Source organism: Anas platyrhynchos, chromosome 21, assembly GCF_047663525.1.
Source record: "Anas platyrhynchos isolate ZD024472 breed Pekin duck chromosome 21, IASCAAS_PekinDuck_T2T, whole genome shotgun sequence".
NCBI classification, from domain to species: Eukaryota; Metazoa; Chordata; class Aves; order Anseriformes; family Anatidae; genus Anas; species Anas platyrhynchos.
In genome coordinates this window covers 15645425-15669584 of record NC_092607.1, presented here as the reverse complement: position 1 = coordinate 15669584, position 24160 = coordinate 15645425, and the positions used below count along the sequence as shown (strand labels likewise).

Here is a 24160-nt window from a genome sequence, read left to right as displayed (position 1 = left end):
CGAGGAAGAAAGACCTTTGAACTAGCAGCGGGCATAAATAGCTGTGGAAGACTATCAAGCTCCTGAAGGTGGTGGAAAAAGATGGGGAAGAGCAGCTCCAGCCAGCTTTACACAAAGCCTGAAGGTTTCTCTTAGAAACCAGTAGACAATTTGTATTTTTAACAAATCTAACAAGCACTAAAAAGCCAACTCCTGCTGAGGATCAAGGGAAGAGTTACCCAATGTTTCTGCACCTTGGAGGACAGTATCTGGACACAAAAGTTAATACTGGTCAGAGACACATTATGGCCTTACGTTTTATCCCAGTCTAAACTCAAACCTATTTTCTTACACGAGGAAAGGCAACTACACTCCCATGTGATGCAAAATGATAAAGAAGTTCCACGGTAATAGAAAGGTCTGGCAAATCAGGCATGCTATCTTACAGTAAAGTTTGTGTATTTAATAAATACTTTCCTAGTTCAAACAAGGAAACTGATTAATTTCCCTCTTCTTTAAAAAGGGACATACCAGAACCAAAGCAAAGTGCAAAAATCCCTGTTGCTCCATGGTAGTTCTGAACATCAGATATAAAACAGGAACAGGACACAGCCTGTTTAGGATGACAAATCATTTAAAGTTTTCCTGTTTAGGGTAACCGAGAGCTCGTTCTCAATGAAATCACTACAGATGACTTAAAAAAAAAAAAAAAAAGTGTGGAAGGGTGAAAGTGACACAGGGTCTAGCCTGGATCAGTCCAAACAAAGTTTATTTTTCCATGTGTCTGTGGTGTACAAATCAGTAAAGCTGGCTCCCAGCAGTTAGGGCAACATCATCTCTGCTTGCTCAAGTGTTTGCTGTGCCGGTCTCACTCCGCTACCTGTTCTTCATCAGGTTCTGCTGCATGCAGCTCAGAGCTATCGGTTTCCTGTATTGCAAGCTCAGCACTGTCTTGTTCAGGACAAGTAGATGTCATATTCTGTTCAAGACTCCCTGGAACTTGTTTCTTGCTCGTTGCTTTTGCTTCTTCTTCACATGCATTTGCTGCCTTTTTATGCTGTTCTATCCCATCTGCCTCACTTTTCCTTCCCAGGAGCACGCTATCACAGTGGTGCTGGTCACTCTTTGCTGTGACTTGATCTGCACCTAACTCCAAGCCATCACTTGGCGGAGACGTCCAGCTAGTCTTAGGAAGCATGGAAGCAGCTGGGCAGCTCAGAACCCCACCATTAGCGTCACCCCTATCCTTCTTACTAACCTCCTCCTCAGTCATTTTTTTCTCAGCAGCTTTTTCCTCCTCAGCCTCTGCGTTTGAAACAGGTGGATGCAACTGGGCACTGCGGGCTGGCAGCCCCATGCTCAGGTTTATGGCCAAGTTGAATGTTTTGTTTCTTTGCGTTCTTTTATCCACTTTCCTCCGTTTTACCATGGCATCAGCAGTCTCTGGCACTGTTAAGTCTTTGGCGTTTACATTGTCTTCTTTCAGTGTTTCCTGGCCCTCTTCTGTTTGCAGGAGGGAGCTTGAGGGGGAGATTTCTGCATCGAGTGCACACTCACCAAGATTACGGGAAATTTTCTCAATATCAGGAGGGCTTTTCAATGGTCCACTCTTTATATCAACTGCCACATTTGCATCCAGTTTTCTCTTCTTGCTCTCCTTTGCACAATCATTCTCTGCCGTACCCTGTGCTTCAGCCTTACTGCTGAAATCATTCTCTTCCTGCTGGGTAAACAAAGCTTCCTTCTCATCTTCACCATCTCCTCCCTCTGAAACACTCTCACTTAACCTCTCTCTCGTGTCCTCTTCATTCGCTTTAATCAACACTTCCTGGTCTTCCTCTAGAGATGGGTTCTGACTCTTTTCCACAGAATCATCACATTTTCTACCAGGTTCTTCCTCTTTACTTCCAACTGTTTGGTGCACCTGTGACTTGGCAGAGCGGGGTCTGTACTTTGAGAGTTTGTCATGTGGCCCCCATACAAAGCTGTCTTGAGGTTTGTAGTGCTGCCAAGCATAGTGGACTAGTTCCCTTCTCTTCTGCTTGCTTCTGACAGTGAATAGAAAGTAATCCAAGGCACTTCTCTTGACATTTGGTAACGTCTCCTTAACAAGAGTTTCAGTTAGGAAAAACTTTACCAAGTGCACTTGATAGTGTTCATATCCCATCTCCCCCAGGCACTTCAGAATGCGAGTGATCCGCAAATTGTTGTGGCTAAACCTGAGACAAACAGATGAGCAAAGTTAAGTGACAGCCTTACAAGCCTCGAGTCATAACGAACCTCTGGGGTACCTGCAGAATGCTTTGTGTGCTGTTGACAGGGATCTGTAAGAGGGCTACTTCACAGCACAGATGGGAGTACAGGCTGGCTTAATTTTAATGCATCTGTTGCAGCTGTCTACCTTCAACAGTACCTTCTTAGCCCTTCTGGGACTGCTTGGAATAAAAGCCTCAACTGCTTGGAAACGATTTGACATTCTGCATCATCCACCAGTAAATAAATCCCCCATATTGGGTCAGACAGACAAGCCCATGCAGCCCAATATCCTGCCCCTGACGGTGATCTACAGGGTAAGACTGTACAAAAGTTTAAGAACACAGCCATGTAAAGATGCTGCCAGAGATTCACGACTTCAGGACTTAAGCCAGACACAACAGCTTTTTTTTTTTTTTTTTTTAAATACCTGACACACTTAAAATTGATTTTTCTTCTGAGTATACCCAGTCCTTTTAGACTTTAACACCACTAAAGATACTGGAATATTAAAGGTTAACACTACCTCTATGATAAGCCCTGCAATAATATAATGTTACCAAGTGGACAGAATGTTATCAATGATTTGCAGGGCACTTTTCAACCAAGAATTCAAAGCTTTTCACACAGCTTAAGGCAGCTTTATAAACAATCAGGGAAGCACATAGTTACACTCCTATTTTGTAGCTTAAATGCTTAACACAAAGGCATCTTTGCTACCTTTAAAATTCTTCCAGTAGTTTCTGCTTAAAATATAGATTTTATAGTACACAAGTACTTGCAGAGCAAATATCAGCATCTCCAAACCTGTATTTCATCCTTTAGGAAGCCAACAAGAAAAACGCCTGCTGTTAACAGTTGCACTGAATACAGAAGAAAAATCAGTCTCACCTGGTTTACTTATTATAAAATTCTTTACATCTTTATCAAGTGACAGAGTGTGACAACATATAGTCATAGGCTGAGACAAATTAAGTATACATTAACTAGCTAGCCTTCATATCAACAAAAGCCTCTATTTGCCAAAGGTTGAAGATTTTCTTGACTTTGACTTTTTTTCTTCTCATAAAAGTGTATGGCTGTAGTAAATGACCAGTAGTACAAACAGAGACTCACCGGTTCAAGTTTTGAAATCTTTCAGCCCAATTCTCTGCTCTCTCAAGTTCTCCAGTCTCCTGGTTAGTCAGAATTATTCCATAAAATCTCAACATGAGCTGGTAAGCACGTATAAACCTTTCCATGACTTCCGTGGACTTCTTAAAAGCCTGAAAACAAGGGAAACCAATGAGTACAAGCTGCAAGTCTCTAATTACCTGCATCATTAAGTGGCATTTTGAATTTTAAACACAGATTAATTTTATCACTCATCACTTCATTTGCTGCTAGCAACTTGCAGACATACACAAGACAGACAACTGCTTAACAGCACTTGAGCAAGCCTTGTTCACATTAGGTCCCCAAGGAAGCAAAGGAAAAGAAAAAAAGCTAGACTTCAAATATAAGACATTCAGGGAAATTTTTTTAAAAAGCTTTAAATACCTCAATTTCTTGAAGTGTTAGTGGTTTGGCACGCCAGTTCATCCCATGTTCACGTAAAGGGAATAGCCTAAGAGGAAAAAAGTTTTCAGCCCAGGTGATCAAAGATGACACTCAGCCCAGGGAACCCACTTTGTTAAATCTTTCCAATAATTGTGCTATCACAGGTGCCTCTTGAAGAGCTCATATACTTATGGACATGAAAGTACTTCAATTCATGACAAATCCATTCCATAAAATAATTGTACACACAGGTTGTAACAACATACTTATTTGCATCTCTCACTGCCTTAATATTTTGTTCTGCAGTACGTCAAAAGACCATTCACAACTGAGATCTATTGTCACAGCTGCACTGGAAATCTGTCTGATAAGTTTCAGTCAAAAGCTCAAGACTAACTCTTGGTCTATTGGGAAGCCAAATTCAGCAATGCACATACAACTGACTTAAAAGAGGCATTATATTCATGCAGGCACTTTACCACTGTATGTATGAATGGTTTTCTTCCAGAACTTCATAGTTGTCCCACCACAATTCAAGCAGAGTTTCAATATGCAAACCTGAAGAGAAAAAAAAAAGAAAGTGAGGCAAGAAGAAATAACACCAAATGAAAATTAAAAGCTACCCAGTCACCCAAGGTGGCCCATTATCCATCAGCAGGCATTAGTATACAGACATTAGCTTCTCTACTAGACAACTATCCTGAGAAGTCAGGAAAAAAAACATCTAGTATTCTACTAGCAAACAAAAATTAAGGAACATACAGCAGGAACAAAAACATTTTTAGGGGATTATTTTTTTGGGGTGTGTGTGTGCATGTGTTTTTTGTTTTTAAATCGTTGTCCCACATGGATCACACTAATCTTTCACCAAGTTAAACAGCTGCAGTAGAGCAGCACTGAGCAGTCATCAAGCAAAGTACTCACCCTGAGGCAAAAAAACAATTTCATTTTTGTAAAAGCTCAAGTTCCACATCTGTTCTTCCTCCTCATTTTCTGATTCTGTCAAACCCTGGAGATGAGAATAAGAAATCAACAAGCAGCATTGTTTTCAAACGCAGTATTCACTTCAACGCTTCTTACTTTCCTTCCCTCTTGTTCCCAGCACAGGTTAAATCCTTTAAATGTTTTGGGAAATAACAGCTTGTTTCTGATGCACCCACATGCACATTATCCCTTCCCCCTCACAAACTAAACCTTTAAAGGTCTGAGCCTGTCTATGTAAAGATAAGAGGGTGTCCTCAAACCTAGAACATGTTCCTAAACTTAGCGTGCAGTGGGGAAGAGCCACAAGAGAGGTGCATTATCATTAAGTCCATACCGGGTAACGATGCCTGTATCTCTGCAAGTCTCTTGCTGCATTCCAGTTGCGCCTGCCTGAGAACTAGAGAAAAGTGACAGATCAGACATCCAGAATAAAGTCGTCTTCTGAAAAAAAAAAAAAAATAAGGAAAGAAAAAACTGAACTCAGCATCTCTCACACATGCTCCTCCCCTGCACCCTCCACCCTGCTGTCCCAGCACCCCAAGAACTGCCAGTTTCTACCATAGTTGTTCCCCTGTATTCCTGAAGGCTATTTAGGATTACAAGAAGTTAACACCATCTCCTTGAACCAAAATATTTGTTTGTATTTCCAGTCTTATTAATCAGGGTCTTTGTGTTTTATGCTTATCTTTTATCCCAGACAGGTTTTCCTACAGAAATGGTCAGAATTAGCTGGAAAGTCTCTGAATGATAAAATCTCATTTTGTTTGTTAACTTGGGTTTTAGTTCATCTTTTAAAAACCTTTATCTGTTTGTCTCTGAGTCACTATATACCTTAGTCATGACAGAGATCATACTTTAAATTGTTGAATTCAAGACACAGAAAGATCATTCAAGATTCCTTTTGCCTCTAGACACTATTAAAGTGAAACTTTCTTCATCTTTGCTTCCTCATCTAGAACAGCCTTGCTGATGTGGCATCATGATTTAGACACTGAACAATAACAGAGCCACATGGTCACATTGCCTATTTTATTCCCGTAACAATCATCTTCATTACTGCTCATCTCTCCAAGTGACAAAACTTTATGCCAAGCCTACCTGAAAACCCATCTGAGACAACGGTAACAAATTTGAACTTCTTTGCTCCTACAAAGAGAAAGCATTTAGTAGGAAACATATTGAAACCAAATAAATAAATATATACCAGATGAAGATACCCAGAGCAGTAATTCGCATGATTCCTATTAGTTGCCAAGTGACAGATTTACCTAGTTACAGCTGAATTCACATGATTCATAACTGAAATTCCTATAGAAAAAAACTGCAGAGCCACAGTCACCTGACAATTCGGTATCAGGTTCTCCTTACTACACAGATATGGTGGATTCAGTTCAGTTGTAGCATCTACACTGAAATCACAAAGAACAGCTTCCTTTCTTCCTCTGAACTTTGTGAAAGTTGCAAGCATGACATCACTTAAAACACATTTTAACTGAATTATGTGTGTGTTTAGGTATATTTAAGTGGATTACTTCAGATTTTGTTACAATTCATAAGCAATACAGATTTAGTCTTGCTATGTGCTGAACCATCTGGTCTCAAACCATGAAAAACCACTGAAAAGCATTCTGAAATGTCAAGGCAGAGCTATCAAAATGAACGAGGCTGCTTGTGAACAGAAGTATCCTGCCAATGCAAAGCACACCAGAACTAGCGTTCAGCACCAGCCAACACTGGGAGCAGTTGTTGTGAAACAGGGATAAGCTGTGCACCATCTTGCAAAATCAGTGTTTTAAGAAACTTAGAAGAAAGAAGCAGCAAATGATCTCCTGAATTATTTTTAAACTTCATTGGATACTTCTCAGCCTCCTTCGCCTAGAGAAAAGTGAAAAAGAAAATCACTTCCTATTGAACAGCAAACACTGATCTCTGGTTCTGTTAATTAATGTGGGAACGGGATTAGATTTTGTAACACCTTCTTTCAATGAAGTCATCCCTTCAACAGACCTGTTGATTGTTAAAATTTATGAAGCATGCACAGCAGTAGAGAGATCAAAGCTTTATCTATAGAGAGAGGTCATCAATACAGAATTTCTAAAGTTACATTTTACATATATATTTACACGCTATGATTCCCCCATATTTTGGTGACAAGAGTTTAAAAAACTTTTTTATTTTTTATTTTTTAAGATGTATTAACCTGTGATGTCTTAAAATAACGCCTGTCTACACTGCAGTACATTTCCCAAAGGAACACAGCCCACACAAGATTAGCAATCCATGCACTAGTGCCCATCCCTGTGATCTGTTCTGCCAATACAATGGTTAGAAATGCATGTTAAGTATAAAAAGCTTTGCTACACAGTTAATGCTGGAAAAAATAAATAAATATGCAGCTTCAAACCCGAGACTGAGAAATATGCTCAGCCAGAACGTCAGTATTAATCTTTTGTTCAAGATGTAAGCACAAACTAGGATTTAGCACTTCGAAATTCAATGCTTTTAATTGTAGGTTTTGAAATCCACAGATGAAATCCTGATACATGTGAAATTAATGAGAACTTTACTACCAATTACAGGGGAATCAATTTACAGACATTCTTTATGCTTAAGAGTTTAAAATAATGTCCTTTAACACAGTTAGCTGGGAAAGACAATCAACTGCCTCCAATTCTGAGAAAGGAGTAGTTTGCTGAAGAATAAGCAGAGATACAGAAACAGCACCTTACAAAATTGTGTTACTTCTATCTAACTTGGCTTATAAAGAAGATCCAGGAAGAAAGCAGGCTGGAGCACAGCAAAGAACAAGATGTCTGAGTTTTTCCTCTCTTTACTTCCTCATCTGTCCATGGAGGTGTTGCTCCTGGGTCTCTATAAACTTCAATTCAGGCCACACAGAAACATAACCTGCCCTTTCTTTCCAGATTAGGGAGACAAACTTGTATGCATAAATCCAACCTCCTTATTTCTCTCACAACACTGTCAAGCAATTTTAGGTGGGTTTACTTCTCCAGCAATGCCACGCATCAATCAGAACTTGCACTGCTTTGTGGAGAGTGAGAGGAAAGCAGAGAACAAAGCTAGAGAGGGTAAGTGGACAGAACTGGCTGGAAACATGGACAATACATGGACGGTATTTGGCTGGAAACTGGAAACCAACTCCAACTGAAGGGGATGTGCAAAGCATCAACAAGACAAAGAAACAAGAAAGAAGACAGAATCCTTGAGGAGCAATTGAAGCTTTTTGTTGGTGGAGAGTTAGGAGAAGGCAAAACTACAGGGCTTGTTACGTGGCTCTGAGCAATGGAGCATGAACCCTGTGCACTACAGCAGACTAATAAGCAAACTTTTAAAATGAGCACAACCCCCAAGATTTTCTACACTTAATTTTAGAAGAAGCTAAAAGCACCGGAATGCAAAAGAGCTGAAATGATACACTTGCAGGAATTTCAGATTGCAAATCTGGAGCATTTGCAAGAGGCACAAGTGACATGCAAACACAGAAGTAAAATTTGAAGAAGGCTTTGAAAGCGTGTAGTGAAAAAGAATAATAAAAAACTCTAACCTCCTTATTGAGAAAACACTTTAGTAGCTTCTTGAATATAGCAAACCAGCTAGACTGAGGGGAGAAGAATTAGAATTAGTGTAATACAAGCAGAAGTAGGAACTTATGTTGGAAACTGATTCATGCCTTAGGCAGGTTGTAAATGCACAACTGATAGCAGATATTTTTGTACTCGGCCTCACTCCCCTTAAAAAAAAATAAAAAATAAATAAATCAGGCACTGAAAGATAAAGGTGATTACGCATTCACCACCGAAGGAAGAACTCTTTAAAGATGCAGAGCAATACTCCGTAAGTCTCAGGGAGAACATCGTTCTTCGTAACGTAAAGTTTGAAAAGTCCACTCACTGGAGTGAAAAAAATGCTCCTTGCTTTTTACTGTTGTCATAGTCCAGAAGTTGCTCTAGGAAAAAAAAATCTGAAGAACAAAACACATTCAAAAAGGATAATCTAAAAGTTTGAGAGGCGTTTTATTAGGTTTTAGAGCTTGTACACAAAACCAGAGCTTTAACTATGAACAAAAGAAAAATGACAGTGTGCCATCAAACAACGTAAGTCACTTAAAGAAACTAGCAAGGATTTTCTGTGTAGTACCACAGCTATTCCTAATGGAATATCTGTGACCTTTCACAGATCTGCATACATAGCTAAGGCTTAACTACGTTCCCTGCAGTAAATCCCATGAAAATGTACACATACGTCTGCATTAACATTTTGGTTTTGTTTGCAAAGTATAGAGGGCATGTTATGGTATGAAGTCGCCGGTGTTTGGAAAACTATGTTTACCAGATATATTTATATATATGTACATATATATATATATAAAAGAATATATTTATATATATAAATGAGATTATTTTATTCACTTAATGTTTATAAAATAAGATTAAAGTTCAGTATTAAACTCCTTTAAGAATATATTAATTAGACAGCTTTATCTGCCTATTTCTATTCTGAGGACAATTTACTGAAACAAAACTAAAGTAGAAGATAAGTTTCGCTTTCCTTGAAAGGGGAGGAGTTAAATTAATGAACAGTAATGGGTTTCAGCTGAAGGCTGAAAAACTTAGAACAAGTTTTGCAATTGCAAAGCCATGTTGCAGAAGTTGATGACACTCAGAACACTGATGCTAAGTTTAGGAATTTTAGATAAAATTAACAAGTTCTTTTTACATCAAATTAACACCATTTTAAGGCAGTGGGAGAAGCGCTCGCACTTTTCATCACAACTGCACGCGTACCTGCAGTTTTTAGACCACCAGTGAATCTTTTCCACTTTCAGAGCTGCTCTATAACATGCTCCCTAGGAAAAAAAAAAAAGGCTACAAGAAATAAAACCTTACAGTTCATTTTTTGTAAGCGAACAGATGTGATGGTTCTCGATGGCATGAAAGAGTGTAGGCAAGGACACTGTAGAAAGAGTAGGATACTAACACAAAACGATTAAAACCAAAGAGCTGCTGAAAAACACCGATGTCCGAAAGTCAAAGTGCCCGTGTGAAGTGCAGTCAGCCGGCTGGCACCCCCCAGAACACAGAAATTGTATTTACGACATAAAGAATAAACGAGAACCCAGCACATCGCAGCCTGCTGAAACCTGAAGCAGCTGCAGAGCCCCAGCACACCTCTGCCTTCACAACCTTTCCCTGCAGAGCTCGTTTCCAAACGGGCTGGATTTTTTTGGGGGGGGCTGAAGATTTGCTTCCCCAGCACGAAGCTGCAATTAAAAATAATTGCTCAGCGCCAGAACGGCGACCACAACCCAAACCACCTTCGGCTCCCTGCAAGCCGTTTAAGCTGCTCCGGTTGCTGACTGAAAATTTCAGTATTAAGGAGAAAAAGGGCCCAAAATCCCCGGCGGGAGGGCTCGGCAGGTGCAGGGAAGGGCTGTGAGGGGCTGAGGCCTCGGAGCCCCCCCTGTGGCACCCGCCGACCCCCCCCAAACCCACCGGGACCCACCTGGGCCTGCCCGGAGCCCCTCGCCGGCTCCTCCGCATCCTCCAACCGGTCTTCATCGCCAGCCTCCTCCTTCTCTTTTTCCTCTTCTTCCTCCTCCTCCTCCTTCGCCTCCTCGTCGTCGTCGTCGTCCTCCTCCCAAGTGGAGTCGTACTGCCATGAGCGCGCCTCAGCCCCTGCCTCGGCCTCCTCCTGCCTGAGGCCGAGCCAGGCCGCCATGGGGGAGCGGGGCGGGGAAAGGGAAAGCGAAAGGGGCGGCGGGGCCGGCACAAAGCCCAGCACGTGGGGGGTGAGGAAGAGGAGGAGGAGGAAGAAGAAAAAGAGGAGGAGGAAGAGGAGGAGGAATCGCGGTGCTAAAGCCCGCCCCGGCCCTGCCCCTCACAGCCAGCAGCACTGGGGAGGGGGGGCCGGGGACACGTTAGGTGAGGTGGATGCTGGGCGCTGGGCTCCTCGCCGCGCAAGCAATGCGGACAGATTAAGCGAGAATTCCTTTTATTAACTAATAAGTAACGCGGTGGAACAAATTCGGTAGTGTTTCAGCCCGGTCACGTGGCTTTTTGGTGGCCGCGGTCCATCTTTGCACCGCTCAAAAATAGTGGTTGCAATCCTAGTGTTCTAGCATATAAAAAGTGTTACAACATCAGTAAAAAAACAAATTGTAGAACAGGGTTAATGCTTTGCAGTACCAATTCCACTTAACATTTTATAAAACCGCTTTAAAAATAAATAACAAAGTACAAACCCCCCCAGTTTTATACTATTGTAGTACAAACGGATGAAGCAACACCCCCAGGTTTAGGCACAGCTCAGCTGCTCCCTTTCAAAACCATTTGATGTGCTGGATGCTTTATTTAGGACACATTAGTTATTCTCTCTAGGGGCATTATCGTTTTCACTCTACTTACAGTATATAAAATTGTAAAAACGGAAAATATTTACATCACTAAAGGTAAAAGTTGACATTTCTCCAGCAAACAGTGTGAAAGAATACTTCAACACAGTAGTTATCTGTATTTAAAAGTATTTTAGTTTTACTGAACCAACAAATTCAGACATTTGATACAAACGCTACGTTTGCATAAATTAAAATGGCCAAACAACGTAACCCATAGAGGGTCTGTGATATTCACAACAATAAAAAAGGCAAAAAACAAGCAATTCAAAAATTACAGAAATAACCCATACTTCTCATGAATTGAGGCTCTGTGTTATGACCGACACTTGTTTCATGAACTACTTCGAGACAGTGTGTGCTTCTGGTTGGAAATGCAAACACAGCAACTGTTACAAACGCATAAACCACTAAACGCTGCCAGCTTCCTTCCTGAACGCCCTGAGAAGGTAGCCATCGCTCGGCTACTCAGTGCCAACCAGCAAACAAATCAGGAAAGACTGGCAAAGTCTTGTACGCATAAAGCCAATGTGCAGATTCTTCGAGTACCTGGCTCAGGTATCTTCTCCTTTCTGAAAAAGTTGACGTAATGACTATCCTGCTACTTGTTTTTAAATGTTCCATCCTTAATTTTTTCTGCTTTTCACAGCTTTATGTTCTGCGTCGTTTTGCAGCACTTGGACTGGAAGGATTACTGTTTGCATTTAAGACCTTTTCAGTGACTCTGTTGCGTTTCCTTTTATCAGATCCTTCTTTGGACCCAGAATCTGATGAAGTTTTCTCTTTCTCTTTGCTGCTTGGCTTTTCAGTTGTTTTTCCTAAACTTCCAGAGGGTGCAAAAACTGAAATAGAATCAAAGTAATGATTCAAGATCAGACTTATAGGTAAACAAGAACTGATATCAAATTTCTTTATATTACATAAAACTTTTCAAGCCAATCAATTCTTAGCATCTTTAAAGACACTTTAAGTATTATTCTCACTTTTTCAAAAGGCACAGCGTGCTTTTATTATTTACTTTAAAGATAGGCATGTATACTGACAGGCTAAAAGTGAAATAAAACAGTACTTAAAATACTAAATAGGAACACTTACACAACATAGGACCATTCTATGAAATTTATAATCAGAAATGGTAATTACATTTGGTATTATAGATACCAAACACACCTGAACATCCAGAATAAGAAATTTAATATACCTTTAAAATGTGTGTTTACATCTTTTATTACACTCAATCTTAACACACCACTTTTTCCGTGATGTAAAGATTATGAAAATACATAGTTAACGGTTGGCTTGGCCTGTCATGGTAATAGCAGGATCACTACTGTTCATGTTTGACTTCATTCTACGTAAGATCTTAATAAGCTTCATTTAAAAGAAGCAAGACAATGCAAATAAAATGGAAAAAAAAGAAGAAAAAACAACCACTTTTCCTTCCTTCCTAATTAAGCATACCGTCTTGTAACTTTTTTGTTTTGATTTATAGGCAGTAATTTCTCTCATGAGATCCTATCACAGATTACTTTATGTTCGCTAAAACTGGGCTTAACTTTCTTTCAGAGTTTTTTTTGTAGTTGTTTTTTTTCCTCATACTATACAGTAGAGAAATACAAATCTACCTTCTTCTGGACCTGCATGTGTTTCCATTTCTTCTTTGATTTCCTCTTTCACTTCTTCTTCAATCATTACTTTTCCTACAGGAATGATCAGTAAGCAATGGTTAGATCATTTTGAGAACCATATGTAGGTTCTCAGCTTTCTATATGAGTAGCCTCAGCATATGTGCACAGTGTATACAAATATTCAGTTCAACATTCAGCATTAATTTGGAAATGTTCTTCAGTCCTGTGACAGAGAAATGTAGCTAACAGTCCAACCATACTAAGAGCAAGGCGCATGTCACACAACAAAAAAGTTCCACTGAAATTATTAATAGGAACAAAGTAAAATGCTAATTAGGAAAAATGTATTGCAATTCTTAGATATGATTCTCTACTGCATTTTTAGTATAAAGTTTATTACACCTAATAATTGAGAAGCATTTCACTGTAGTTTAAAATATCTTTTGCCTACACCCAGAAAGAGAAGTTGAATCTAAATGGTATAAGCAGAACCTGTTTGTGCCATATTAACATCCCATTTATATTATATTTAAGAATAGGAGAAATATTGTATGGAATCTAACCAAAGGCCTATCTCCTACAGTGGAGAATCAAAGAGGCTTATAGGTGGGAAATATGAACCACACAGGCACCGTGATCCTTTCTCTGATAGTTTTGTTCTGTCATCAGTTCACAAATTCAAGAGATACTGCTGTATCTGTTCAATACCTCTTTTTCATGAATAGACCTAATACACCAGAATGAAAGAATAGCCATGTATTGGCATGTTATGTTCTTTTTTTGTTAGTTCCGTTAAACTACTTGTTCTAAGATGAGATTAGAAGAACAGAAAGCAAGAGACTGCTATCACATCTTACCTTCTCTCACCTCTTGAATCAATTCATCAGGAAGAACAAAATTCTTCTCTATATTAGGGAATGGAAGAATCTCAGATTCATGCTTAGAAAGAAAAGAAAGATTTTTATGAATGATTTTGGTAAAATAAATAATTTGGATGTAGAAATGCAATCCCAAACTATTTTAAGTGCAATTAGTAGCTAAATAATTCTTAACAAGATACTCAGACACTAGAGAATCAGGATGCTCCTGATGTCAAACTGATTACTAAGGTCAAGATAATTGAGATGAGGACACCAGACCATAATCATGAGAGATCATTTCTATAAACTGATCCTGGAAAATTCTTAATAAAAACACGTATACCTCCCTGTTTGGTCCTTAAGTACCTGTGTAAATGTTTGCTGGATCAGCATGTTGGCAATAAAAAAAAAAATCTCCCTAAAGTCAGAACACAGTATAGGGAAAAAAAAAACAAAAACAAAACACTTTACGCTTTACTGCTTTCCACCTAACACACTCTTATACAAGAAAAACTTCATCATCTCACTCTAACATGTAATTCTCAGTAACACGAAGGTTTGCTCAGGTCCAGTGATTAGGGCCTATCAAAACTCCTGAATGACAGGAGGTACGAGTGTGCCTGCGTCCCTCTTTTATACTCACAAGAGCCTGCATGTCATACATGGTGCTCAGATGGTCCCAAATCACTTTGGAAGAAATCTGCCGTCCGATGTTCTGACTGAACTTATCTCGGATACAAATCATGTGGAAATGGCGATTCACACCTGAGTGAGAGTTCAGTGCAGTTAATGCTACTAATAATCTTATTTGTGACACAGAATTAAAAAAAATACACCAAAACTCAACCAACCAACCATATAAAATGTCATTACAGGGAAATCACACAGGAAAGGTGCCGTGGGCAGCCCTGCCCGGCCGTTTTTTCACCCTGCATTAGAGGTGCTATCTGAGGAGGGGCTGAGAACGCCTCACTGGGTACCGCTTTCCCCACGCGGCCAGAACTTTTAGTGAGGCTGTGTGAAAAAAATAACCCCAAAAACCAGGGCACCAAGGCCGGGAAGGCGAGGCTGGCTCCGAGAGGCCGCTAGGGGCAGCACCGCAGCCCGGCCGGGGCCGTGCCACCCCCGGAGGGGAAATCCCTCACACGCCCCCCGCCCATCCCCAGCGCCCTGCTCTCCTCCCCGGCCACCGCCGCTACTCGAGCCCGCGGCTTCACCGCGGCCTAGCTCTCACCTACGGGCTTGTGGCCCAGCATGGCGTGGAAGAGGCAAACCTCCACTTCGGGGCTCCACACCACCACCGCCTCCTCCGCCGCCGCGGCTGCCGGGGGCACGCCGGGCTCCGGGGCTGAGGCAGCCGCGGCGGCGGCGGCCGCGACGGCGGCAGCGGCGGCCGCGACGGCGGCGGCGGCCCCCGGGCCGGCCGAGGGCAGCGGCGGCTTCTCCACAGCGGCGGCCGAGCCGCCCTCCGCCTCCCCCATGGCCGCGCCGCAGCCGCCGGGCCCCCGGCGCCCCCTGCCGTTCCCCCGCCGCCCGCCGCCCGCAGCGGCTCCTGCCGGCCGGAGGGAGGAAGGGAAATGCCCCGCTTTGGGGTTTTTAGTGGACAGAAGGGAGTTTTTTGAGGGGTTTTAGGTTAGTTTTGGAGGCGGAGAGCCGGGGGAGGAGGCAAGGCACGGAGATGTTTCTCTGAGGGGTGAAAACCCTGAGGGGTTTTGTTTTAGGGCGTGAAGTAATCCTAAGGCAGTGGTACCGCTTTTACTTCACGTTTGCATGAGGAAAGCTCAAGAGAAGGCAGAGGTGCACTAAGAGGCTCCAAATAAACCAGCCCAGGGAGCTGGGGATAGCCTAAGGGGGAAGGAGGAGCCCAGAGGTCGGAGAGGGGCCTGGGGCTCGGCCCTGCCGCCAGCAAGGCCTCGGCCACCCCAGCGATCGCCATCCTCAGGAGCAAAGCGGCTGCCAAAATGGGAGATTTCTCTTGGGAAAGGTGCTTCAGCACCCCAAAATGCCCCATTGTTAGAGGAGCATCGTTTGGTGTGAGCCTGGCACTGATGCAGAACGGGTAACTCTGCCTTAGGAGTTGAAAAAACACAGAACCTGCTTTGCCTGTCATTTAAGGCATTAAAAATGTTTAACTTGAGAAGAAAAATAATGTGTCATTCTCTCTGTAGTACATTTTTTGGTTGTTTGATTGATTTTTGGACCTCTTAGGCATTATTGGGCGCACAGGCATGGTTGCTCAGGTGATCAAGTGTGCGATTGCTCACTCCTCACTTGAAATCGTAATCCTTTTGGTGGCATTAAAATGATTTCAATGGCAAATGACAATGACATCAAATGTAAAGAAAAACTGTTTTGTTCAAAGTGAATAATAAAACCGTGGGGGCAGAAACTCGCAGGCAAAAACACATTATCTTCATGCAAATTGTCCAAATAATAAAAAGTGGGAAGGCAAAAATGCAATTTTCTGAAATTGAAATCTTTCTGTACGGTTGATACTCAAATAATTAACTAACACATGTCATTCTTCGGGGCCTGATGTGTTGCTCATACCTCAAACAGATTAAGCAAATGCTTGAAATGACTTAAACCCAAAGCCTCGCGTGTGCTGCCTTGGAAAGTTTGGTGGTAAGGATGCTGGATATGAATGCCTGAATACAAATTCTGGTTTCTACCAGGATTCAGGCTTCTCTCTCAAAATGGAGAAGAATCTCTCACTCCAGTCTGGTTTAAACACTGCTGATATTCTCCAAGAATGACTGTTTCTGTGAGCTCAATTAAGAGTGACAGAGATCTTGCAGGAATGGCTTTTCACATCAAGAGTACAGGATTCTCCACAAATACTTTTTCTGTCTGCTGTTAGCTTTGTACTTGTGTCCTGGTTGTGACAAATCTGCCTTTACACAGCTTAGGCTTCACAGTAGTTTCCTCATTTTGAGCAAAATTTATATATTGACTAGAATTTGCTGATCTCAAATACAAATCTGCATACTTTTCCCATTAAATCCAGCCTTAAATCCAATAAGGCTCTCAGACCTGTTTAATCTTCCAATGTTTATTTGGTCTATGCTGCTACCTAGTCTTAATCTGCTATCAAAAGAGATGGTTATGATTTCCTGTGATGACTGCACAGCAGGAGTAAATGAGTTCCCGAACAACTAAATTCCTGTTTTCATACATGTTACTAGGCTTAGAAAAATGAAGGAAGAAAGAAAAGCAAGTAAATTACAGAGTAGAAAAATTGTTTCCCCATAGAATAGTTTTCAAAGTTTTGCAGGAAGATTTTTTTTCTATATTTTATTTTTAAGTCTGTGTGAAACACAGAGCTTCAGCACTCTCATCTGTCACATCATGCTTCTACTTAAAGACTATCATCAAGAGGGAATAACTGTGTCAGCTCAGATAGCAATTTTTATGTCATTAAGTTCTGATGATTAAAAAAAGTAGCATGTGAAACCGAATGTGAAAAACATATGGCTACCTCTGAAAGTACAATAGCATATGAAAATAATCTAATTCAGTAGAATAATGTTAATTCAACAGGAAGAGTATATGCATAAATTGGTTGGTATTTTCTTTCAATCACAAATAATTATATTTGCCTGCGTCTAAATTTCCTTTTTTCTTACAATGCCTCTAGGAAACATATGGAAGCATATAATTATGCCACAAACAGCCACTACATGGATTAGGACCAAAGTTAAATTTTTCTCTTTTTATATTTTAGATGATTTTTTTCCTCTAATTGAACAGATTTTTCAGATTCTAACAATTTTACCCTCCTCTTGTTCAGGTTTAAATCTTGCTTTTCTTTTTAATTAGGTATCAGCAATATGAGACATGCACAATTTAGTTCTTCTCCTTTCCTTCCCATGGTTTAGGCTGTTCTCAGCCTTAGGGACATGCCTGAGTATTATGTCAACTAAGGGTGCTCAGCCCTTTCTGGATCATGTTGTGGCCCCCCAGGAAGATGATGTGGTGTTTCTTAAGACATTGAAGCCTGAACCAGTGAGAAATATGCCTAGCTTTTGACAGTCTTCCTAGAAGCATCAAATTTCTCAGATAAGCAATATGGTTACAACTATTTCTGTCATTAATTTGGAACACCATGTGTTAGAGCCCGTAACAAAATAAAAACTTCATTCAGAATACTTGGTAATTTTTGGTATGTCGCATGAACATTTATAAAACGAATATCATCTGCACAATTTTTCATTAAAACCAGTTATTTAACCTTTGCTAGCTGTTTTTAGTACATCTTTAGTATAGAATCTAAGGAATTTTTCTCACATAGGTGAATGAAACCTCCAGAGAGCCTTAAAGAGCATTACCAGCTTTATTCTACAGAAATCAAGAAGCAGAAATGTTGCATTTTGCTCCAGACCATGGACAGGACTCACAGCTAAAGCTGAGGTATGTGCTCACAAGTCACTGTTGTCTAATGCTGAGTGTGTCACTAGACATAGCTGTTTTTAATTGTTGGCAGAGTGGGAAGGTATCTATCAATCCATTTGCATTGCACACATGGTTTTTACATGCAGAAATACACTTGGGGCCCAGTCCTGCACCAAATCAGTCTGAGGTCAGTAAACCCTCCTACAAGATAAGTTATCTTGGTACCTTGACATATTTCAGTATCTCCAAATATCATATCCTTACTGACTGATGAGGAACTCTGGAAAAGAATTCTGATCTGATTTGTAACCTTTATCTGTACCTTCAAAATCTGTCATTTCAGCTTGAAATCCGTGGCAAATTTTGTTTTAACAGAGCTGGACAGGGAGTTGGAACTTGATCCTTTTACACAGCTTTTAATAAATCAGTGACGGTAGTTTTTAATAGATCTGTTTTTCTCCCATGAAATCTGTCAAGGAGGAAGAACCAAAAAGATGAGAAGCCTCTGCGTTCTTAGAGTCCTGTCACGCAGCCCTTCGGAGCAACACTGCTTCTTCCAGACAACAGGCAAGGAGACACTCCCCAGCTTTCTTCCAGCTATCCAAGTTCCTAGAAAAAAGGTGTGTTTGATTGTTTCAGACAGGAACCTGGAACAGGGAGTACATTCTCTGACTGGGCCTGCCTGGCTTCTTACAGGGGCAAAAATATAGCATTTGATTCTAAATAAGATGGGGGGGGAGCAGCAAAAAAGAGGGAAGCAGGAGGATACATTCAGTTTGCTCAAACATATGTTCTTCAGCTGAACTTTTCCCTTGTGATCTGATGTGCTCATTCTCCCAGCAGAGAGAGGCTACATATTAGATGGGCATCAGATGGCAAGCCTTAGAAAAATAAATTGAAAACAGTGCAAATAATTGTTTTTAAGCATGCACAAAGGCGTTCATTAGTGCTGCTGTTACGCTTCAAAACATTGCAGTGCAGAGTGGGGAATGGGGAAGGAAAAGTCATCTTACTGATTTTGCAGTTTAATAAATACATCATGTCCCAGGCTTACAAAGGAGCATAAAAGAACCAATGAATTTAATGAGCCAATTCCAGGTGAGCACAAGAATCAGTTCATGAATGCCTGGCTGTCCCAAACCACCATCAGAAGACTTCATGGCACACCTTATTGAGGGTTATTACTACTGATAGTGCCTAAATTGTCCACCAAACCAAACTCACACTGACCCATCTGGTCCATATAAATTTACAAGAGATTTGCTTTCTTGACAGTTGCATTGTTGTGATCAGGATTGTTCAGATCATCATTTTCTTCTCTGAGGCTTTATTTCTTAATCGTCTTTCAAAACAAAATTGCTACTTTTAAAATAAAAAAAGAGCTTGCATAAACATAAAGAAATTCTTCAGAAGGGCTGCAGACAAGCTCTGAACCTGACTAGCTCTCAATGAAATGACAACAGCACTTCCTTCTCAGCTCACTGTGGCGGAGGGTGGCAGCAGATTTTCACAAAGTACATGTACTCCTTTAAGCACATACAAACCTTGATGTAAATATTCAAGACAGGGATTTAGAGGATTATGCTAGGGCCCTTTTTTGCATTTCAACTTTGAATACTTGAGGTTACTCACACGTATTCTGCAGCAGCATCTGTTAGGTTACAACATCTGTGTGATGTTTAAGGTTGCTTCCTGGAATGGATCATATGTATTGGCAAACAATAACATAATAGGAACAAACTAGCTGCAGCAGGCAAGACAATTGTTACAGAAGTCAGTGGAAACTGTGGGTTAGTTTGAAATGTGGTTTGCAATGATAATGTCAGTAGCACCATTAAGGACGAGTCAGTTTGTCAAAGAAAGTCTGAATCTGTCTGATGTGTAGAAATATGTCTCTAGATCCAGTGTCGGAAACAAGAGAGTCCACAAACTGCTGGTAGCAGTATCTTTGTTCCCCATTAGTCGTAGAAAATAAGCCTCTCCTCTCTCCTGTTTTGTTTTACAAACATTTCTGTGTCAATTGCAAAATTTCAAGCCTGTGTTTGATTTACAGAAACAAACCAGAGCTGTATAATTCTTGATTCATTCCCATGCGCAGAGAATACAGCTACTCACAGAAGGGAATGCTTGCTGAATCAACATTTCCAGTGATGGAGCTTACCTGTTCAACCAAATTTGTCACTGGGCATACAGTGAAGTCTATCATATAGAGAAGGAATTAGATTGCTTCTGTTGGTAGGAGATGCTCTTAACATAGGTTAGAACTTGCTTTCAAGCAGACAGACACTACTGTTCAGGATCAGGAGAAGCTTCACTTGGAATTGCCTGAAGTCTGAGTTTAGTTCTTCACCATTTTCAATTATCCACTGGTCTTTTGTGAATCCTAAAACAGACCGGCTGCAAAGGATACACTTAAGTGTTAGTCAAGGGGGGAAAAAAAGTCCATTGATACCAACAAAGGTGGAATTTCTTATAGACTGTATTCTGGTACCTGCTTATTTTGCAGCTAAGGAGATGTCTGTAAGGGGAGACACGAGGCAGTTGGTTACTATATTGCAGGCCTGCAACTCCTACTTTTTTGTTGTTGCAATTTACAGCACATATTTCAAAGTCAGTCTTTCCTTCTAAAACAGCACAGAAATGCCAGAGAAACCATAGCAATACTTTCAAGTACTTGGATTAGATTTGAAGCGTGGAAGTGTTTCCATCTTCACAGCCAATGTAGTGTCAGTTTACACCATGTGCATGCCTGGGGCATCTCAGGAAGGGAAAAAAAAAAACTCAAATAAATAAACAGGTTTAAAGAAAAGCTGCAGACAACATTGTCATGATTGATAATCGTTGTATGAAAATATTACTTAAATACAAGGAGTTCAGTTTTAGATCCTATCTTTCAAAGCCAAGATAGTCTGTCATCGAATTCGTTCTCTGGTTGTCATTGGTAGAAGAAACCTGAAGCTATCACAGGCTCTACGTGCCTGTGATGCAATGGCATCTCCTAAGGCTGGAAGACCTTGGGTGACTAACGATATTAGCATGGTAATAATTCATGCAATTCATTTTGTTATGGGGTGAAACACTTATCGAATTTTTGTTTTCTGATTCATCAGGCAAAATCAGAACTTTATTGCAGTGCATTGCTGCTTGTATACAAAAACTCGGTGATTTCATAAAAAAATTTCCTAGATGATATAAGTTGATGTAAATGTCAACGATGCCAATAAGCTATTGCTTAAGAAGTTTGACAAATTATGCATGTTACCTTCATGAGAGACTTAATTGCACAAGCCTGTTCACTGGATCAGTAGTTTTCTACTTCCCTCCCCAGATTTCAATAACCAGCTTCTGCACTGTTACCTACTACAAGAAGCACTACGTAATTAAACTCTGTCCTTGGTCTTGGAAGGATTTGTAGGGGATTGATAAATGCTGACTTGACCAATGTGCTCAACTGCTTTGCTGTGAGGACTGTCCATCTTCAAATGGGTAGTGGTCCTGTTTTATCAATTATTTATTTTGAGGTAGGGGATACCTAGCTATTTAAAGCCAGCAGCAATGAGCATTAGCTCCAAACTCCAACTCAGGTTCATACCAAATTATTTTTTTTTTTTGCTGGATCAGGTCTGTAAGCCTGATATGACATATATATCATAATTCCCATCTGAACACATACGTTAGAATATTCTGAGGCCAGCTGTGATTTACAGACTTCTTCTTTAGAATAGCCTCAATTTTTGTCAGGAATGGAAGTAACTGAAAACTTGCACATTTAAATCCATTTTATCTTTCTGCATTTTTGGAATAATCTTCCTTCCTTTGCATAATGGATAGCAGTCTTAACACTTCATGTTCCTTCAACTGCATCAGTTGCTTAGAATAAGGATCTCATTTTCACACAAATTCTATGGCAGGGCAACCTGACGGACCTAAATTCAATGAAAATTACATAAAATTGAAAGAGAGCAGATGCCATTGTAAGTGATGGCAGGGTAGCACTATTACTATCATCTACTTTGCATAATCATGTTAGCGACAAAGCCAGTTAGCACATTTGACAGCTTTTCCCAGCAAGCTGCGACAGTAGGCTTTTTGGAAGGAGACAGAGCTTCTTCTCCTATTTAGGATTTCTCAATTGCCTCAGCCATTCACGCTGGTTTTATGCTCCTTGACACAATATCACAGGTAAAGTATCACATTTAAGCAATTTTCTAAATGGTAGGAAGGCCCCACTTTCTTTCATAGTAGATAACTTCATTGTTTAGCTACGTGAGAAATTTATAAAGAAAATACCTCTTTGATTTTACAATGTGTGTGCGTGGGGGCATACTTTTAAAAGCTCACTAACTATTTCTTTATAGATTGGAACAATAATGTGAGGCATGGGAGACTGATACTCACGTGCATACAATGCTTAGGCTGGCTTTGGATCCCACCTCCACATCCTGGTGCTACTGACTCATCCTCCAGTTCAGGTAAGAGTAATCAAATATCTCTTGCTCTTATCCCATTCTTAAAACTGTCTCTAGTGATGATGTGAATTACTCACACTTTTCTTACATTCCCATTAGAAAAGGACCTCCACTGTCCAAAGGAATTGCTGATACAGAATGTACTGATGCCTGTGAGAGTCTTTCTCCTGGCTTCAGAAGACTTTAGATCAGCCCTTAGGAAGCCATTAGGAATGGAGAATAAAGACCTAGTGTTTGCTACATATTGTCCTCTTAAAGTTGGAGAAGAGAAGTAATTTAAGAATTACCTAGGCAACATCGAGCTTTGTGATTCCCCCAACCACTTTGTATTTAGCTGTAAATCTGAGGCCCTGGAGGTCATTTAGCATACAAGAGATGCTGCTGTATGGGCAAAGAATTGGAGAGGACAAAAATCTCCTTTTTCCTAATCTTCCTTCACTGGCTAGTTTTCATATTGGCCAAAGTCCCTCTGTCTGTCTGGGTAGGATAATGACAAAGCCGACCTTTCTTTCACACAAAATCAGTGCATTTGTTAACTACTAATGTCATTCTGGTTGAGGGATGTTTTTTTAAGTCACATGCCTCGAATCAGGTATCTGCACACTTTGTATTTTAGAGACTGCATACCCGTGAAGGAAAATTTGATGTCTTTCATTTATATTTGCCAATCTTACTATACGTTCAGAACTAATTCCAAGTATTTCGAAACACCTCCCCTTTTCCAGCACTCTTTGCTGCTGAGATATATCAAAACCTAAAAAAAAATAGATGTTTTTTGTTTGCAGCAACTTCAGAGATGCTAAATCAGGCCCTAGATTTACTAGCACTCCTGAGATAGGAATTATTCAATCAATTTCTGACTTTCAAAAGTTTTAAGTTTTTTATTCACCATTAGAAGCAGATGAAACTTTTTTTTGGAATCTCTGCACATCCTGCTACATAATAGAGTACAATGTACTTCAAGAAAATAAAAAAAATAAGTCCGCTTGGCTTTAGCAGTAGGGAATTTGGGGCTCAGGTGAACTATAATGGGTCCTATTACCATTGCACAACAGAATTCTGAATTTCTCATGCAATGATGATAAATATTTACAAGATGAAAAGGATGGCTTTCTTCCCAGTGTTTTATCTCCCCTCCCTGGAAGCCATTACCTGAAGTGTTTCCTACTTTTGGTGATGTTAAACATAATCACTACAATTTTTCAATTGAATGACTAAGTCTCCACTAGAAAATATTTACGATTGTGATAAGTTTAGAAAAGGACTTGCATCTGCCAGTGGATTTTTGATGCTTTAAAAGGAAGAGTTGCGTGACCTTAGAAGAACCACCTGACCTTGGTCAGAGTGCAAAATCATCCAGCTCTGCTGAGTGCCAGAGCCTTCAACCAAATCTGCTTATCGACTGAATTTCTCAGAAATGTCCTTTTTTGCTGGCCTTTCTTATGCTATCATTTTTTTCCTGTATCTGGCTCTGCAGCTGTTCGTTTTACTTCTTAGCCTGAAGGCCAAATGTTGAATAGCCAAAAAGGAGAAAGATCTAAAATGAGGGGTGGAAAAAACAATGTTTGTGGCAAATTTAAAATGCTGGGTAATTTACTGCCTTTGTTAAATGATCCCCTTTAAACTGCTCTCATAATTGTTTTT

At 40.4% G+C, this 24160-nt stretch overlaps 2 protein-coding genes and 1 long non-coding RNA gene across 6 annotated transcripts; 1 reads left to right on the top strand and 2 right to left on the bottom strand.

Moving 5' to 3' along the window:
- Positions 1–731: 731 nt before the first annotated feature.
- On the bottom strand, positions 732–10674 carry OGFR (opioid growth factor receptor). 3 transcript variants are annotated; one of them, XM_027473078.3, is made up of 9 exons: positions 10279–10674; positions 8321–8374; positions 5854–5901; positions 5090–5152; positions 4696–4780; positions 4251–4329; positions 3772–3838; positions 3349–3497; positions 732–2198 (listed from the first exon to the last, which is right to left on the bottom strand). In XM_027473078.3, exons 1-9 carry the CDS (start codon positions 10492–10494, stop codon positions 848–850), a joined length of 2112 nt encoding a protein of 703 aa, XP_027328879.3. In that variant the 5' UTR covers positions 10495–10674; the 3' UTR covers positions 732–847. The 3 variants fall into 3 exon arrangements, with proteins under 3 accessions (XP_027328879.3, XP_027328880.3, XP_027328881.3); XM_027473079.3 differs by lacking the exon at positions 8321–8374; XM_027473080.3 differs by lacking the exons at positions 5854–5901; positions 8321–8374.
- Positions 10675–11279: 605 nt separating this feature from the next.
- Positions 11280–15170, bottom strand: MRGBP (MRG domain binding protein). Of its 2 annotated transcripts, XM_072026392.1 has the most exons (6): positions 15033–15165; positions 14890–14975; positions 14299–14420; positions 13653–13734; positions 12793–12867; positions 11280–12009 (listed from the first exon to the last, which is right to left on the bottom strand). In XM_072026392.1, exons 1-6 carry the CDS (start codon positions 15134–15136, stop codon positions 11819–11821), a joined length of 660 nt encoding a protein of 219 aa, XP_071882493.1. In that variant the 5' UTR covers positions 15137–15165; the 3' UTR covers positions 11280–11818. The 2 variants fall into 2 exon arrangements, with proteins under 2 accessions (XP_071882493.1, XP_027328887.1); XM_027473086.3 differs by having other exon boundaries at positions 14890–15170.
- Positions 15171–15311: 141 nt separating this feature from the next.
- Positions 15312–22519, top strand: LOC139999201 (uncharacterized). Its single transcript, XR_011804425.1, has 4 exons — positions 15312–15714; positions 17947–18065; positions 18525–18667; positions 22406–22519. It is a non-coding gene; the product is annotated as an uncharacterized lncRNA (long non-coding RNA).
- The last annotated feature ends 1641 nt before the right edge of the window (positions 22520–24160 follow it).

What these genes read in the sequence shown, in the direction of transcription:
- OGFR (XM_027473078.3), bottom strand. Translation starts at nt 10,494, where the DNA reads ATGGCGGCCTGGCTCGGCCTCAGGCAGGAGGAGGCCGAGGCAGGGGCT. An exon ending in GGGGCTCCGGGCAGGCCCAG is followed by an intron (nt 8,375 to 10,278) that starts GTGGGTCCCGGT and finishes TTCTCCCCTCAG; the next exon opens with TCTAGCTGGTTTGCTATATT. An exon ending in GATACAGGCATCGTTACCCG is followed by an intron (nt 4,781 to 5,089) that starts GTATGGACTTAA and finishes TCTCATCTCCAG; the next exon opens with GGTTTGACAGAATCAGAAAA.
- MRGBP (XM_027473086.3), bottom strand. Translation starts at nt 15,136, where the DNA reads ATGGGGGAGGCGGAGGGCGGCTCGGCCGCCGCTGTGGAGAAGCCGCCG. An exon ending in TGTATGACATGCAGGCTCTT is followed by an intron (nt 13,735 to 14,298) that starts GTGAGTATAAAA and finishes TTTCTTTCTAAG; the next exon opens with CATGAATCTGAGATTCTTCC. An exon ending in ACATGCAGGTCCAGAAGAAG is followed by an intron (nt 12,010 to 12,792) that starts GTAGATTTGTAT and finishes ATTCTATTTCAG; the next exon opens with TTTTTGCACCCTCTGGAAGT.